The 14,219-nt window shown below is 35.9% G+C and overlaps 1 protein-coding gene across 12 annotated transcripts in view; it reads left to right on the forward strand.

The window, feature by feature from the left end:
• Window positions 1-14,219, forward strand: part of PCNX1 (pecanex 1) — a 353,336-nt gene that overhangs the window by 41,267 nt on the left and 297,850 nt on the right. For 11 of the 12 annotated variants that reach the window (XR_010405241.1, XR_010405239.1, XR_010405240.1 and 8 more), the window contains 3 exons: window positions 6,636-6,741; window positions 10,762-10,807; window positions 11,624-11,713. Coding sequence is in view for 8 of the 12 variants with exons in the window: in XM_064571268.1 (XP_064427338.1) it covers window positions 6,636-6,741; window positions 10,762-10,807; window positions 11,624-11,713 (242 nt within the window). In the remaining 4 variants the exon portion in view is untranslated. Of the gene's footprint in view, window positions 1-3,077; window positions 3,185-6,635; window positions 6,742-10,761; window positions 10,808-11,623; window positions 11,714-14,219 lie in introns of all 12 variants that reach the window. The other variant, XM_064571271.1, reaches the window with a different exon arrangement.

The raw sequence follows: 14,219 nt of genomic DNA on the forward strand, positions 1-14,219 counted from the left end.
AGAGAGAATCCTCAAACAGACTCCCCGCTGAACACAGAGCCCAGCGATACAGGGCTTGATCCCAGGACCATGAGATCATGATCTGAGCTGAAACCAAATCAGATGCTCAACCAAGTGAGCCACCCAGGCACCCCTAGAACCATTCTTATATAGTAATCACTCAGTAATTGTTAACTCTTACTTTTTCTGGATATTATATATGTTTTTAATTCCTTTAAAAATTTTTTTTAAGATTTTATTTATTTGAGAGAGAGAGAGAGAGACAGAGTCGGAGAGGGAGAAGCAGACTCTCCCCACTGAGCAGGGAGCCGGATGCCGGGCTCGATCCCAGGACCCTGAGATCATGATTCGAGCCGAAGGCAGATGCTTAACCACCTAGCCACCCAGGCGCCCCTATGTTTTTAATTCCTTTCATTATTGTTTTTCCATTTTCTTTTAATTTAAAAATATTTATTGTGAAATGTATATATTTCTAAACAGCTTATCAGTCATATCATTCAGGATAATTTAGAGAATAATAATAAAGTGACTATTTGATTACCCACCACAAAACTTAATAGGTTATTATACAAATACAAGCCTTTGTGCACCTCTTTCCCATTTATTCTGTTCTTTTTCCTTCAAGAGTGACCATTATCTTGAATTTTATGTTAATAATTCCCTTGTTTTTCTTTCTTGTGATACAGTCTTTGTACATATTACTAAACATATTAATTTTATCTGCCTTAGGCTATCTTAAAGAGAATAATACTGTATATATTCCTCTGAGGGGCTTTTTTTGTGCAAAATATTGTATTTTATAGGCTTATTCATGTTGATGCTTATAGCTGTCATTTATTCATATTGACTGTTGCATAGTCTACCACTATGGGAATAGACTACAATTTACTTATCCATTTTATTTATCCATGTGTTCTGAAGACACATTATTATATATGTTTCTTGGTACATATGTGTATATCTAGTGAATATAAACTGGTTCATAGGGTATTTTCATGTTCAGTTTTATTAGATAATTCCAGCCTGTTTGCCAAAATGATTGTACCAGTTTATATTCCCACCATTAATATGTGAAAGTCCTTATTGTTCCATATCCTCATCAATATATGATTTTGATAAGCTTTAAAACTTTGCCATTCAAGTAAGTGTTAAATGTGTCTCATTGGGACTTTCAGTTAAACTTTCTGCTTACTAATGCTGTTGAGCATCTTATCATACATATTTGGTCCATTTAGTTTTTCTGTTCTTTCCAAGTCCCGTTCATGTCTTGTTTCATTTTTCTTTGGAGTTGTCTTTTTCTTATTGAGTAATAGGAATTTTAAAAATAAATTCATGGTACTATTACTTTTTTGGTTATATACATTATGGACATTTTCTCCCAGTTTGTGGCTTGTCATTTTGCTTTCCTTAAGGGGTTTTATGATTAGCATACATTCTTAAATTTAAGATTTGCCAATTTTTGTAATTAGCATTTTTTGTGTCTTGTTTAAGCACTTATTTCCTAAACAAAGATCAGAAATATATTCTCTTATATCTTCCTTTAAGTTTCATATTTCTTTTGTTTTTGCATTACAGTTCCGACTTTAATTTGTAGTGTCAGGCAGGGATTGGACTCTTGTTTCTTTATGAGTAACTGGCTTAATCAGTATTTGTTGAAGAGACTGTCTTTTCCTTGGTGATCTGTAGTACTCACTCTGTCATAAGTTCAATTTCCATATATGGTGGGTGTGTTTCTGGGCTCTCTCTTCTGTTCTGTTGATCTCGTCTGTGCCGTTACCACACTGTCCCAGTTACTGTAGTTTCATAACATGACTTTTGATGTCCGGTGGGACAGACGTCCTACTTTTTTTTTCAGGAGTGACTATTATTCTTGGCTCTTTGTTCTTTGATATAAAATTTAGAGCCTGTTGGACAAAGTCTACAAGAACTTAGGATTTTTATTGAAATTACATTGAATATGTAGATTCCTCTGCTGAGAATTAGTATCTTTACAATATTGATCTCTCCATTTATTTAGCCTTCTTTAATATCTTCCAGTAAAGATTTATCATTTCTTCATTAAAAGACTTGCATAGCTTTTGTTAAATTTGCCAAATTATTTTATAGCTTTTTTATTACAGAAATGTTTTACAATTACCTCTTCTGGTTTTTTTTCCCCCTTTAAATATAACAGTTTAGTTTTTACCCAGCAGCCTCACTAAACTCCCCTATTAATGTTGAAACTTTATAGGTATTTCTTGATTTTCTATAAATGATGACAGTTTTATTTCTTCCTTTCTAGTCCTATACTTGTTTAACTGTCATGGGCTATGATTTCTAGCACGTGGTTAAAGTAAAGTGGTATTGGCTTATATCCTTGTCTTTTTCTAATCTTAAAGTGTTTTGAAATTTCACCGTTAAATGAGATCTTTGTTGTAGATTTTTGTTCTTGATATCTGTTTTCCCCCACCCTCCCACTTGGGACTCACATTCCGTTCTGAGGAGAAGAAATGAACAGGAAAATACTTTCATTTCCAGAGCCTATCACTGTGCTTGGTACAGTACAGTTGTCAGTTTGTTGCATGAGTGAATGAATGCAGGAGGACTACTTGAGCCTTATGGTTGTCATTGGCTCTGGTACCGCAGTTCAAAAATCCTTTTAAGTCTTTATCTTAGAGAAAGAGTGAAAGTCATTAATATTTGTATTACCTTTCTAATGTTTCGGGAGAGGAAATTAGCACATTGGATTTTAGGATTTGAATACAAATACTTTGGAGACCATATTTTCTGTTTTAAATGGCGGTAATGCTTGAACTACTGTAAATTAAGGACCCATTTAAACTATATGTGGGCAAATTTTAGGCTAAATTTTTTGAAGATTTAAGAACTTTGTTTTTACCTATTCATACTTTTATGAACATCATTGTGATCTAGATTAGATTTGTAAATTTAGTACTGTGAAGTTTCTGATTAAAGTGTGAGCAGTTAATGATACTAATAACCAACAAATTAGTTTGTGAAGTCTCCTTTATAATTCAGATTAGACCCCTTCTGCTTTTCTGTCTCTCCGTGTACCTGGTATTTTTTTTTTTTAACAGATGGGGAAATTAAGGCATAAAGGTAGAGATTCCCTGAATTTGGTGTATTGCTTACTGCAGTAGACCACTTTGCTTCTGTGAGAATTGTAAACTACTATACTTTCCAGGTATGTGCTGAAATTGCCATTGCCAAAAATCTGCAAGTCTTGCTAATAAAGAAAACTCTTACTCAGCCATTTTGTGTGTTTAGCTATATTTAGGACACCTACTTCTGAATTTGTAGAAAGAGAGGTATTGTAGTTTTGCTAGAGGATTATTTTGTTACAAAAGGAGCTATCCATTTTTTCATTCATCCCTTTTTGCTCCCTTTAATACCTCCTTCCCACTCAGTGTTGGCCATTGGGCACTGGTTCTGAATCATTGTTTCTCAGTTGGGGGTGATTTTCCCCACAAAGAGACATCTGGCAATATTTGGAGACATTTTTGTTTATCACAACCAGAGGGGAGTGCTGCTGGCATTTAGCGGGTAGAGGTCAGGGAGAATGCTAACCATCCTACAATGCACAAGATGGTCCCCCACAATCAGGAATGAAATGGCCCAAATGTCAATAGTGCTGAGGTTAGGAAACCCTGTTTTTAGACAATGCTGCTTATTTTTGGTTTTGAAATGGAAAGAAAACTTTAATGCTTATTTTTTTTGAAAGACAAGTATTGGTGTTTTAGAGTAGACTTTAGAGCTGTACAGGCAAGGTGTTCAAATCTTGTCTCAGTTCTCATTGGCTATACGTACCTACATTCAGGTGTGTGGGAAGGAGAAAACAGATATAACAGATTGTAGCATACTATGTAAATATTATTTGTATCCTCCCTTCCCACCTGAACTCCATATACCAATGACTCAGTTTATGTTGTTCACTCCTCTGAGACCTTAGATTTTTACACCTTTTGGTTTTCAGGTTTTTCATCTGTAAAATGAGGATAATAGTATTTATATCTTAGATTTTAGGAGGATATTTTGTGAGAAAATGCAAATAAAGCACATGCCCCTATTACTGGAATGTATTAAGTACTTAGTAAATATTTGTTATTTATAATAACTTTACCTTCAGATTGTAATCATTTGTATTTGCTATCAGAAGTGATGTCTATAAGTAGGCAATATTGTCCATCAACTGATGAATGAATAGACAAAATGTGTTCTGTCCATACAATGCAGTATTATTTGGCCATAAAAAATATGAAGTAGTGATAGTTGCTACAGCATGGATTAACCTTGAAAACCTTAGGCTAAGTGAAAGAAGCCAGTCACAAAGACCACACATATTATGATTCCATTTATATGAAACATGCAAAATAGGCAAATCTATAAAACAGAAAACAGATTTCTGGCTACTTAAGGCTGGGGGAGGATGGGAAGGGTAGGGGGGTTATAGCTGAAGGGGTTTGTTATTGAGGTGATAAAAATGTTCTAAAATTAACGTGGTGATGGTTGCATGACTTTATGGAATGTATTAAAAACTGTTGACTTGCAAAGTTTAAATGGATAAATTGGATGATATGTGAATTATATACCAATAGAGTTGATGTATATAAACTAGGAAAGGTGAGGGCTCTCTATCCTTTCTCTGGGGTTGAATATTTTACTCCTTAATCTTTACCTTGCTCTCCATCTTCTGATTTCCGTGGAACCTGACTTAGAGAATGCATTCTGGAGAGCAGTGGAGAGAACAGTGATGTTGCTGGTTAGTACTCACCACTCATTCAGTGTGATGATAGCTCTCTCTACGTACACACTTATGATTTTACCAAATTAGAAAAAGATTTCTCATTCTGGCCTGTGTATCCTGTATGAGTTAACACCAAACAGCTGACAAACTTGAACATGTTTCACTTTTCTCACACATGGACATTTGCATGCTGAATTGCTATCAGATTTGTAACTGAGTTCCAGTATATTTTATTTGTATAAATGGATAACAAGTTAGAAAGCTGATTTTCTTTAATAAATGTGAGTTAGCTAACCGCAGTCAATGGCCTAGAGTTAGGAACCCATTAGGTAAACAGACACATGAAACCATTGGTACTAAAACATCACTAGAATTCAAACAGCTGTAGTGATAAATACTTATTAAATGGAAGGTATACTTGTAAGCAAATTCTATTTTGCTTGTATTTTTTGCTTGCAGCTGTCAGAATACCTCATTGAAATAGGCTTATGGGAATTTATGGCACACACTACTGAAAAGTCTGTGTGAGGGATGTCTTCAGATTGGCAAGGTGCAGTGTCAGTCATTTCATGATCTGGCTTCCCTTTACCAGGCTGGCCTCCTTTCTTTTCAGTTGACTTCTTAGACAGCGTCCCCCCTTACGGTTGTAAAATGGCTGCAGCAGTGCCAGGCCTTAAATCTTCTCAGCATTAAGACTAGCAGATACAGAGAAATAACCTCTCTTAATAGTAGAACACTCCTGGCCTGATTCATATTAGCCTGAGTTAGGTCTTGTGCTTGTTCTAGGACCAAAAGAAAGGAACATGCTGATTGGCTTTGGTCAGTAGTGCTTTACCCCTAGACCTGAGTGTATGGTCAACATTACCCAAAACCATATGAGAGTTTGGGATGAGGTGGCTCAACAAAAGAATTTTGGGTTGCTTTTTGGTGGTGTTGTTAACCAGATGATTGAAGTAGATGCTGGATAGCAGGGTAGTTTATCTGCTATAATTCTAGCATGTATACTAGAACTTTTATCCTTGGTAACAGTAACTTTATCAGGTACTTATTCTGTATGTACCAGGTAGAATGAGTAAAAATCTTTGGGTAAAAAATAGGATTATGGTAACTTTTAGGCCTGAGTTATTCTAAAAGTTATGTTCCTGAGGAACCTTATTATAAAACTTTCTAAGTTTTTTGAAATTTGGTGTGATCTTTTTCCCTAATTTTAGGTCCTCTTATCTTTAAGTACTCTCTGTAGACGTCTTCAGTTCTTTGAACTTAGTACTTCTCTCTTGTCTTTCTAATACCTGTTTTACTACATCATTTTATTTTTTAAACTTAAGACTTCTAATTCAATACAAATCTAAAATCTTAGCTTTCTACTTCTGTAAAACAAGTTAGTATCCCAGTTAAATGCTCTTAACATAAAAAATACAGATAGAGTTAGCTTGACAAAGTGGACTGTTCTCTTGCATGTTCCTCATAGCTCAGTCAGACTGTGCTCCTGGAGAGTGGCCGTATAAGATCTGATTACTTTCTGTGTTTGCCACGGCCAATTTCTCCTTGCTGTTGGGAAGCAAAAGGCAAATCATGTCTTTGCTAGCACATGTCATAAAATATGCGCTGTATTTAGCATCTATAATTGTAACTAAGGCTAGTTTCTAATGTCGGATTGGGTATAGACTGGGAGAGAGTTTTAAATATTTTCAAGTAATGAAGTGGTTATAAAATAGTTCAGATTATAAGACTTACAAATGAAGAATGATCTTTTTTTTAATTGCTGTTTGTTCTGTTAGAAATAGAACCTTTTAGTTTTATAGGAAAAGGTATAATAACTTAAAAAATAATAAAAAACCATTGGTGGCAGAATAGTGACAATCACTCTCTTTTTCTCATTTTTTCCCCGCAGTGATCCTGGTGGAGGGATTGAAATGTCTGAGTTCATTCGAGAGGCCACACCCCCAGTTGGTTGCAGTTCAAGAAATTCTTATGCTGGCCTAGATCCAAGCAACCAGGTAGGAACCTGTGATTTTATTATGTCTTTTTCCCTTCTCCTGATGGTGGTCTCAAGTAATTCTGTCTGTAATAATCAGTTGGTGTTTGGGTTTATCGTGCTGATTAATAAGTTTTTGATTGTTTATTAATAATATCGTTCTTTAGTATTCTTATTTTTAACTGAATTTTCACATTAATTAAGTACATTTTTGCTGAGCACGCACATCGTGCTCATGCCTAGGGTAGTTTTGATCATGACAGTTGTGGTGAATGCCCTTAGGAAAATTAGGTCCTTGCTTGCACTGTCTTACTAACTTTCACGTTTTTGGTATCTGAGGGGGATAGATGTTGGGGGTTATTCCTAGCTTAAACATGGCAAAAAAAAAAAAAAAAAAAAAAGATGTAATTTCTTCAAAATCTACACTTATCATGGTAGGCATCGAGTAATGTATAGAATTGTTGAAGCAATGTGTTGTACACCTGAAACTAATAAAACGTATGTTAATTATACTTAAAACTTTCTCAAAATTGGTGCTGTTCAAGGTGTTAGTGGTAGAGCTAGATGTAGAATACAGATCTGCTTTTGCCAATTTTACTGTCTTTCTGTTCTGTAACTTTTAACTTAAAATAATAACTCTGAAAGTCTGCTCTCAAAACTTGGCTGACACCTGCTGTACTTTCGTTCTGTCCAACCCCAGCTGGGCCTTCACGGCTACATTTCTGTCTCTCGTTGAACATCTCCCACCCGAATCAAAGTCCCACTGACGCCTGCTTCCCTTCTCAGTCGATGAGTCTGGTAGCTGGAGTAATGCTGTAGAAGCATAAGAAAGTAAACCTAGCGAGAAACTTAGAGGTCTTGTCATAGTCAAACTTTAGATAACTACGGGTTGTGGTGGGTTCTCTGTCAGTCTTTTCATTATATAGAAGAGGAAAAAGCTGGTTTTTATCAGGGTCTAGCCCTCACTTCTTGATTTTCACTGCAGTCTTTCTACTGTTCTACACTGCTTGTGGGTTGGAATCACTCTTCCTCCTTTCTGCTCCAGAGACTTCCTTTTTTTTTTTTTCCCCTGGCCTAATTCTAACTTTTGTCATAACCATCCCTGTTTCTGAAGAGTCTCAGAGACCTTGTGGTATTGCCTCTTTCTCTCACGGATGGAGCACTTATGTATGAATTTATTTAGCACTTTGTTTTTGGTGTGTGATCCTATGTGGCAGTGTGTAATCCTCTAAGGAGCAGGTTTTCCTCTTTCCTCTGTGGTCTAATAGACTGCCTAGTGCAGAGGTGACTTTCAGTGAATGGGTGCTAATTATCTTTATCTATACAGATAATAGAACTTTAGAGGTAGAATCAGACCTGGCTCTTTATTTAACAAATGATTAAGTAGCAGACCTGGTTATCCTTACTGTCCCACAGTATTACTGTTCCACATTGTTTAGCCCTATACTATTTTGGAACGGTATTAGGGAAAACACCATATTCTGTGAATCAAAATCTTGAATAGGGTCTTGTTCCTAATATATTTTGATAGAAGATTTGCCTCTGTTTGAATTGTGTTTCATGATTTAAACTTCAAGTGCATGAATTTTTGGTTGCAGTTTTAGTTGTGATTAAGTGTGGTGTAGAACAAATATGTCCTTAAATTTGTCTTCTTTCTATAACAAGCAGATGGGAAATGTTAGAATTAAAAAACAAGAACAACAACAATGGGACGCCTGGGTGGCTCAGTTGGTTAAGTGTCAGACTCTTGGTTTCAGCTCAGGTCATGATCTCAGGGTTGTGAGAACGAGCCCTGAGCTCAGGATTCTCTCTGTCCCTTTTCCTCTGCCCCTCTCCCATGCTTGTGTGCGTTCTCTCTCTCTCTCAAAAATTAGTAAAATAAAAAAGAAGCATTACTGCAAAGGACTGTGACATTTTAATTAGGTCCATACCTTTTAAGTTTCAATTTTTACAATACCAGTTTTACTATCCTTGATTCTCTTTTGGTTGGTCTTGCTTTCTCAGTCTCTCTATGAAATGAAATGACTTAGTCTTTAAATATGGCTGCATGTTTTGTATGCTTAATTAACCCTGGCCTTTGTCCATACTGACATATGTTGGCAATGTCAGATTACCAAAGGAGTTAAGCCTATGTTTTTCCCACAATCTTTTGGAGAGCCAAACTTTTTTTTTTTTTCCTTTTTTCCAGTAGGACAGTTGAAAGGGTGCAGCAGTGGCCAGCCATCTTCCGTAACTCTACCATGGCATCGTGTCTTTTGGAACTTGCCCTACTTGTTTCAGGGAGGGACTCCCATTCTGAGTGTCATTAAAGCTCATCTGCACATAAATACACAGCATACCTAATTTGGTTTTCCTTAAAATATTAACTCTTGTATAAAAATGAGCAAATACTGGAAGTTACTATGCTACTTGGATTTTGGATTTTATTTTGCAGTAAAATGCTTGTTGACCTTTTTCTGTCTAGTTGCAATGCCTTTTATGGCTAATTGAAAGCAGAAATTAGGAAAAATCAGGAGCATCAGGCTTAATAAATTGTTCAAAAGTGTTGCAAAACTAATTTTTTTTTTTTTGCCACATCAAAAGGTAGCAGTTCTAACCTGTTTGTATGTGCTTATTTTTACTCACTTTTTCACTGACATATAACTATTATACAACATAGTATACACTTCTTAAGTGTACAGCACAGTGGGTTTTTACATATGTATACACCCCTTAATTGCCATCGAGATTGAGAAAGTTCCTCATGCCCCTTCAGACTCAATATTAACTTAATATTTTGAGCAAATTTTATCATGTACTCCTATCAGTTGAATCAATGAGAGGAAAGATTGGGGGCTGCCTGGCTGGCTCAGTCAGGAGAATATGTGTAACTCTTGATCTCGGGGTTGGAAGTTTGAGCCCCAGTTGGATGTAGACATTACTTAAAAAAAAAATGACTTTTTAAGATTTTATTTATTTATTTGACAGAGAGCACAAGTAGGCAGAGCAGTAGACAGAGGGAGAGGGAGAAGCAGGCTCCTCGCTGAGCAGAGAAGAGAGCCTGATGTGGGGCTCCATCCCAGGACTCTGAAATCATGGCCTGAGCCAAAGGCAGACACCCAACCAACTGAGCCACCCAGGCACCCCAAAAGATGAAATCTTAAAAAAAAAAAAGGAAAGATTTGGTAAAACACAAAGTATTATATGAATATTCTTAATTTTATTCTAAAATATTAAATTTGCTTGACTGTGTTCTTCTTAAATATCTTGAAAACAGGTATTAGAAAGTTACTAAGACTTGTGGATTTAGTAACTCTCATATTGTTATGTTTGATTTCCTTAATGTGTTTGTGGAATTTGTGGTATTTGTTTATATGATTTTTATGGTGGTATAATGAATGATGGCTAAGATTTTAGGGAATGTTACATCATCTGGAATATAAGCATTAAAAGCTCGATAGGTTTTAGTTTTCTGTTTATAGTTAGTGCTAAGCAGTCATTTTACGTGGATCCCTTAGTTTTTTATTGTTTTTAAATAAGTTATAGCATTTTACAAAGAAGTACTTACTTTTTGTCTAGAACTCAGGAAAGTACATATTGATATACTAACAGTTTGACAGTAAGATTTAGGTTGCTCTTTGTAGCATATATTAATGTGTGGTCCCAAACCTTCCTTTTATATGCCCTGATAAGTCTGAATTTGTTTCAGATAGACTTAACACCCAGTTTTGCTTTTATTTATAATATGAACATGTCATGACACAATATAAAAAATGATAGTAATTGTATGACACGGATTGCTTGATGTTGGAGGCATCCTGCGGGCTCCGTCAGTCCCGAGCATGCAGAGGGATTCCGTGCCCTAGCCGCGTCTGCATTGTACATGCAGAATGTTCCGCAGCAAAAAGGTTCTGTGGCTCTCATACAACATGCCCAGTGGGTATCTTTTAATACAAGTGACTGATAGCATGTTTTGATAATATCGTTTTGCTTGATGATCTTGGTAGTCCATATTGATCATGACATAGCATTTAATTAGTTTTACTTCATGTCGTGTTTTCAGATTGGATCTGGTTCCTCTCGTCTTGGGACAGCAGCAACTATTAAAGGTAGACATTAAGTTGGAAGTTGCCTATGACTTTCCCTTTCATTTTTGATGTAATAAAGATAACTGAGTACTATATATTCACACGTAATGAGAAATCATTCTTGAAATTATTTTGTAGATCCAGTTATGTATCTTATGTTAAAGGTTACTTGATTTAAATTGGGTTCTCCTTTCACCATCCAAATCTCACAAACACATTTGAACATTTGCATTACATTGCATGAATTGTAAGTTTTGATATATAAGAAACTTCCTTGCCTTGAAGGAAAATACTTTTCATGGGATTGGTGAGGTTTGTGGAAAACTGAGTAATTTAATGTGAAACCTTTAAATTGGGTGCAAATAAGACAGTAAAAAAAGAAGGAAAGTGTTTTTTGTATGTCTTATATGTGCCTTTTACATGCATCTATTCAAGATAAATTTTTTTACCCTATACTTTTTTAGGGGAATTTTTATAATTTTCCCTGGGAAGGAAATTTATATTGTTTCAAGTTGTTATTACATAATTTCCATTTCTTTTTAAAAAGTGCTTATTTTTTAAAGAAAGTTTTATTAGTTAACAGTATGAAGCTTTCTGTAATTTGGTTTATAGTGCTGTGAGAATAAAGATGTGGTCTCATTGTCCATGATGCTTCCTATTAGTTCAGTGCATCATCCATTGTTGTAACCCGTGGTATATAAAAACTGCTCTAGTAGACATCGTATACTAGTGTAGTATATAGTAAATTAGTGTAGTTGATAGCCTTTCTTGTTATGCCACACTGTACAGCCTTTACTTTTAATATAATGTGTTCACATGTTTCTCTTAACTTTGTAGGAGATACAGACACTGCTAAGACTTCTGATGATATCAGTTTAAGTCTGGGCCAGAGCTCTAGTCTTTGTAAGGAAGGAAGTGAAGAACAAGGTAAGAACATTGTACTTCACACTGACGTTGTATATTCTGGTGACCAGGGTGAGTTTGTAGAATATGCTGCTCATATTTTGGCAGAAGTTTATAATAAATTAATATATTTTTAAGAAACATTAAAATAAAATTATTAACTAGGATAATAGTAAAACAGTGTTATAAGTACTTTTAGCTTTCTGGAATTCAATTACACATGGTCTGCTAAGTAGACATGGAGAGAAAAATTTTGTGAGCCTGTGCCCTGGAGTGAGTATGAGATGGGAGATAATCTGCTAATCCGTAGTGGGTCAGAGCATCTTGCCTAGTTTAGTAACTTGGTATGTAAGACTGTTACTTTCCATCCAGTGTGACCTCTCAATGTCAATTGCTCCATATCTTACCCAACAGTATGTTTTAGTAGAGAACTAACTTGCTCTTGAACTTACAGAGAAACTATGTCTGCTTCCAACACGGTGCCTCCTATAGCAGATTTTTAATAGAAATTTGGGCTTTAAATGTCTTTTCTTTCCCCTCCTTTTTCAATTCTATTATAAATGAGTGTTTTGGATTTAATGGAGTTGGTTGTTTTTTTTTTTTAAGAATGCCACATTTTTATGTTTCATTTTTAATTTTCAAACATGAAAGGATGGATATGTTATCCCGTTTTCAAATAGAGATTATCCCAATTTACATAATCAGTGAGACAGAAACCTGTTTCCCTATTTCTAACCTGTTGTTTTTATTAGCCTATATGTGGTTTTTGGAAGGCAGGCAGACTGATAAGTTTCATAATTAAGTACAGGAAATTTATTTATGAAGTTACAAATAGGTTTCTAAATTATGACATTTTCCTGTTCAGTATTTTACCTAGGTCAATTCTTACAAGCATGTTTTGTTCCTGGTACTTGGAATATAAGTTTATCGTGCTATAACTGCTTTTTGGAATTGCAGTACCGCATCATTTATTTGCTTTTGTGGACTACCCCTGCCAATATACCCCCTTAAAAAACTTCCAAACATACTGTATATTATAGAAACTATTTTCTTATAAAAGGTTAAGGTGAATTGATCAGTTTGAGAATTACAGTATCTTTTTCATGATATGTATCATTAGAATGTCTCAAAAATTAGGTAATGATCTTAGAGGGGCTAGTGCCACTGCATTTAAGGTCCTGTTTCTTTATTTTATATCTGGAAAGTACCATGCATAAGCAAGAATTTTGTAGTCTGTCGGGTTGGGAATTATATGCACACAAACCTCCCCTACAGATACCTATTGACATAGATAGTGATGTCCAACACTCACTGAGCACACACTATTATTTAGGCTAGGGGTCAGCAGACTTTTTCTATAAATGATCAGATAGCTTTGTAGGCCGTATGGTCTCTGTTGCAACTATTCAACTGCCACTGTAGAGTACAGGTGCCATAAACAGCACGTTAATGAGTGAGCATGGTTGTGTTACACTAAAATCTTACTCAAAAGCAGGCAGGGGGCCAGTTTGGCTCCATGGGTCTTAGTCTGTCAACCGCTGGTTCAGGTCTTCTTTTAAGCATTTTATAAGCATTCACACAGTTAATCTTCGCTGTAAGCATTCGAGGTTAATAATACGATTCTCACATTATAGATGAACATATCGTGGCTTAGAAGTTATAAGAACCTTGCCCAAAGTCACATAGCCACAAAGTGGCAGTTCTGTAATTGAAATCTAGTTTTGAATCATGTTTTTAATTGCTATGCAGTTACACCACTTCTAAATATTTTATTTATTTATTTATTTATTTATTTATTTATTTATTTATTTATTTGACAGAGAGAGACACGGTGAGAGAGGGAACACAAGCAGTGGGGAGTGGGAGAGGGAGAAGCAGGCTTCCCGCCGAGCAGGGAGCCTGATGTGGGGCTCGATCCCAGGACCCTGGGATCATGACCTGAGCCGAAGGCAGATGCTTAACAATTGAGCCACCCAGGCACCACTTTTAGATAGTTTTGTAACTTCTATCATTTTAATATAACATTTAACAAATAACACACATAGCTAACATTTAACAGATATTATGTAGTACTCATTATGTGCTCTGAGCACCATTCTAAGTACTGAAAATAAATTAGTGAACAGACAGACAAAAAATTCTACCTTTCTGTGGCTTCCATACTACTTGTATGGAATCATACTAGTATAAATCAAATAAATATGCAGTAGTAGGGACAGGTGATAGGGAATGGTGGGGGCTGGGGGGATTTAAGGTTTAAATGGAGTGGACAGGGGAAGAAAGCCTTGCTGAAAGCAAAGACCTGAAGGAGGGGAAGGAGTGGGCTATCAGGATATTCGGGGGGGAGGGGCTCTCTAACAGCACTGGCAAAAGTCTTAAAGTAACAGCATGCCCGTCAGGTTTGAGAAACAGTGTGGTTGATGTGAAGGAAGTGAGGGGACAAATCGTAGTCTTGTAAGCCATTTTAAAGATTGTGGTTTTGGGTGCCTGGGTGGCTCAGTTGGTTGGGCGTCTGCCTTTGGCTCAGGTC

This window comes from Mirounga angustirostris, unplaced genomic scaffold (genome assembly GCF_029215605.1).
Source record: "Mirounga angustirostris isolate CCGP_5_RB_7025 unplaced genomic scaffold, mMirAng1.0.hap1 SCAF_9, whole genome shotgun sequence".
Classification (NCBI taxonomy): Eukaryota; Metazoa; Chordata; class Mammalia; order Carnivora; family Phocidae; genus Mirounga; species Mirounga angustirostris.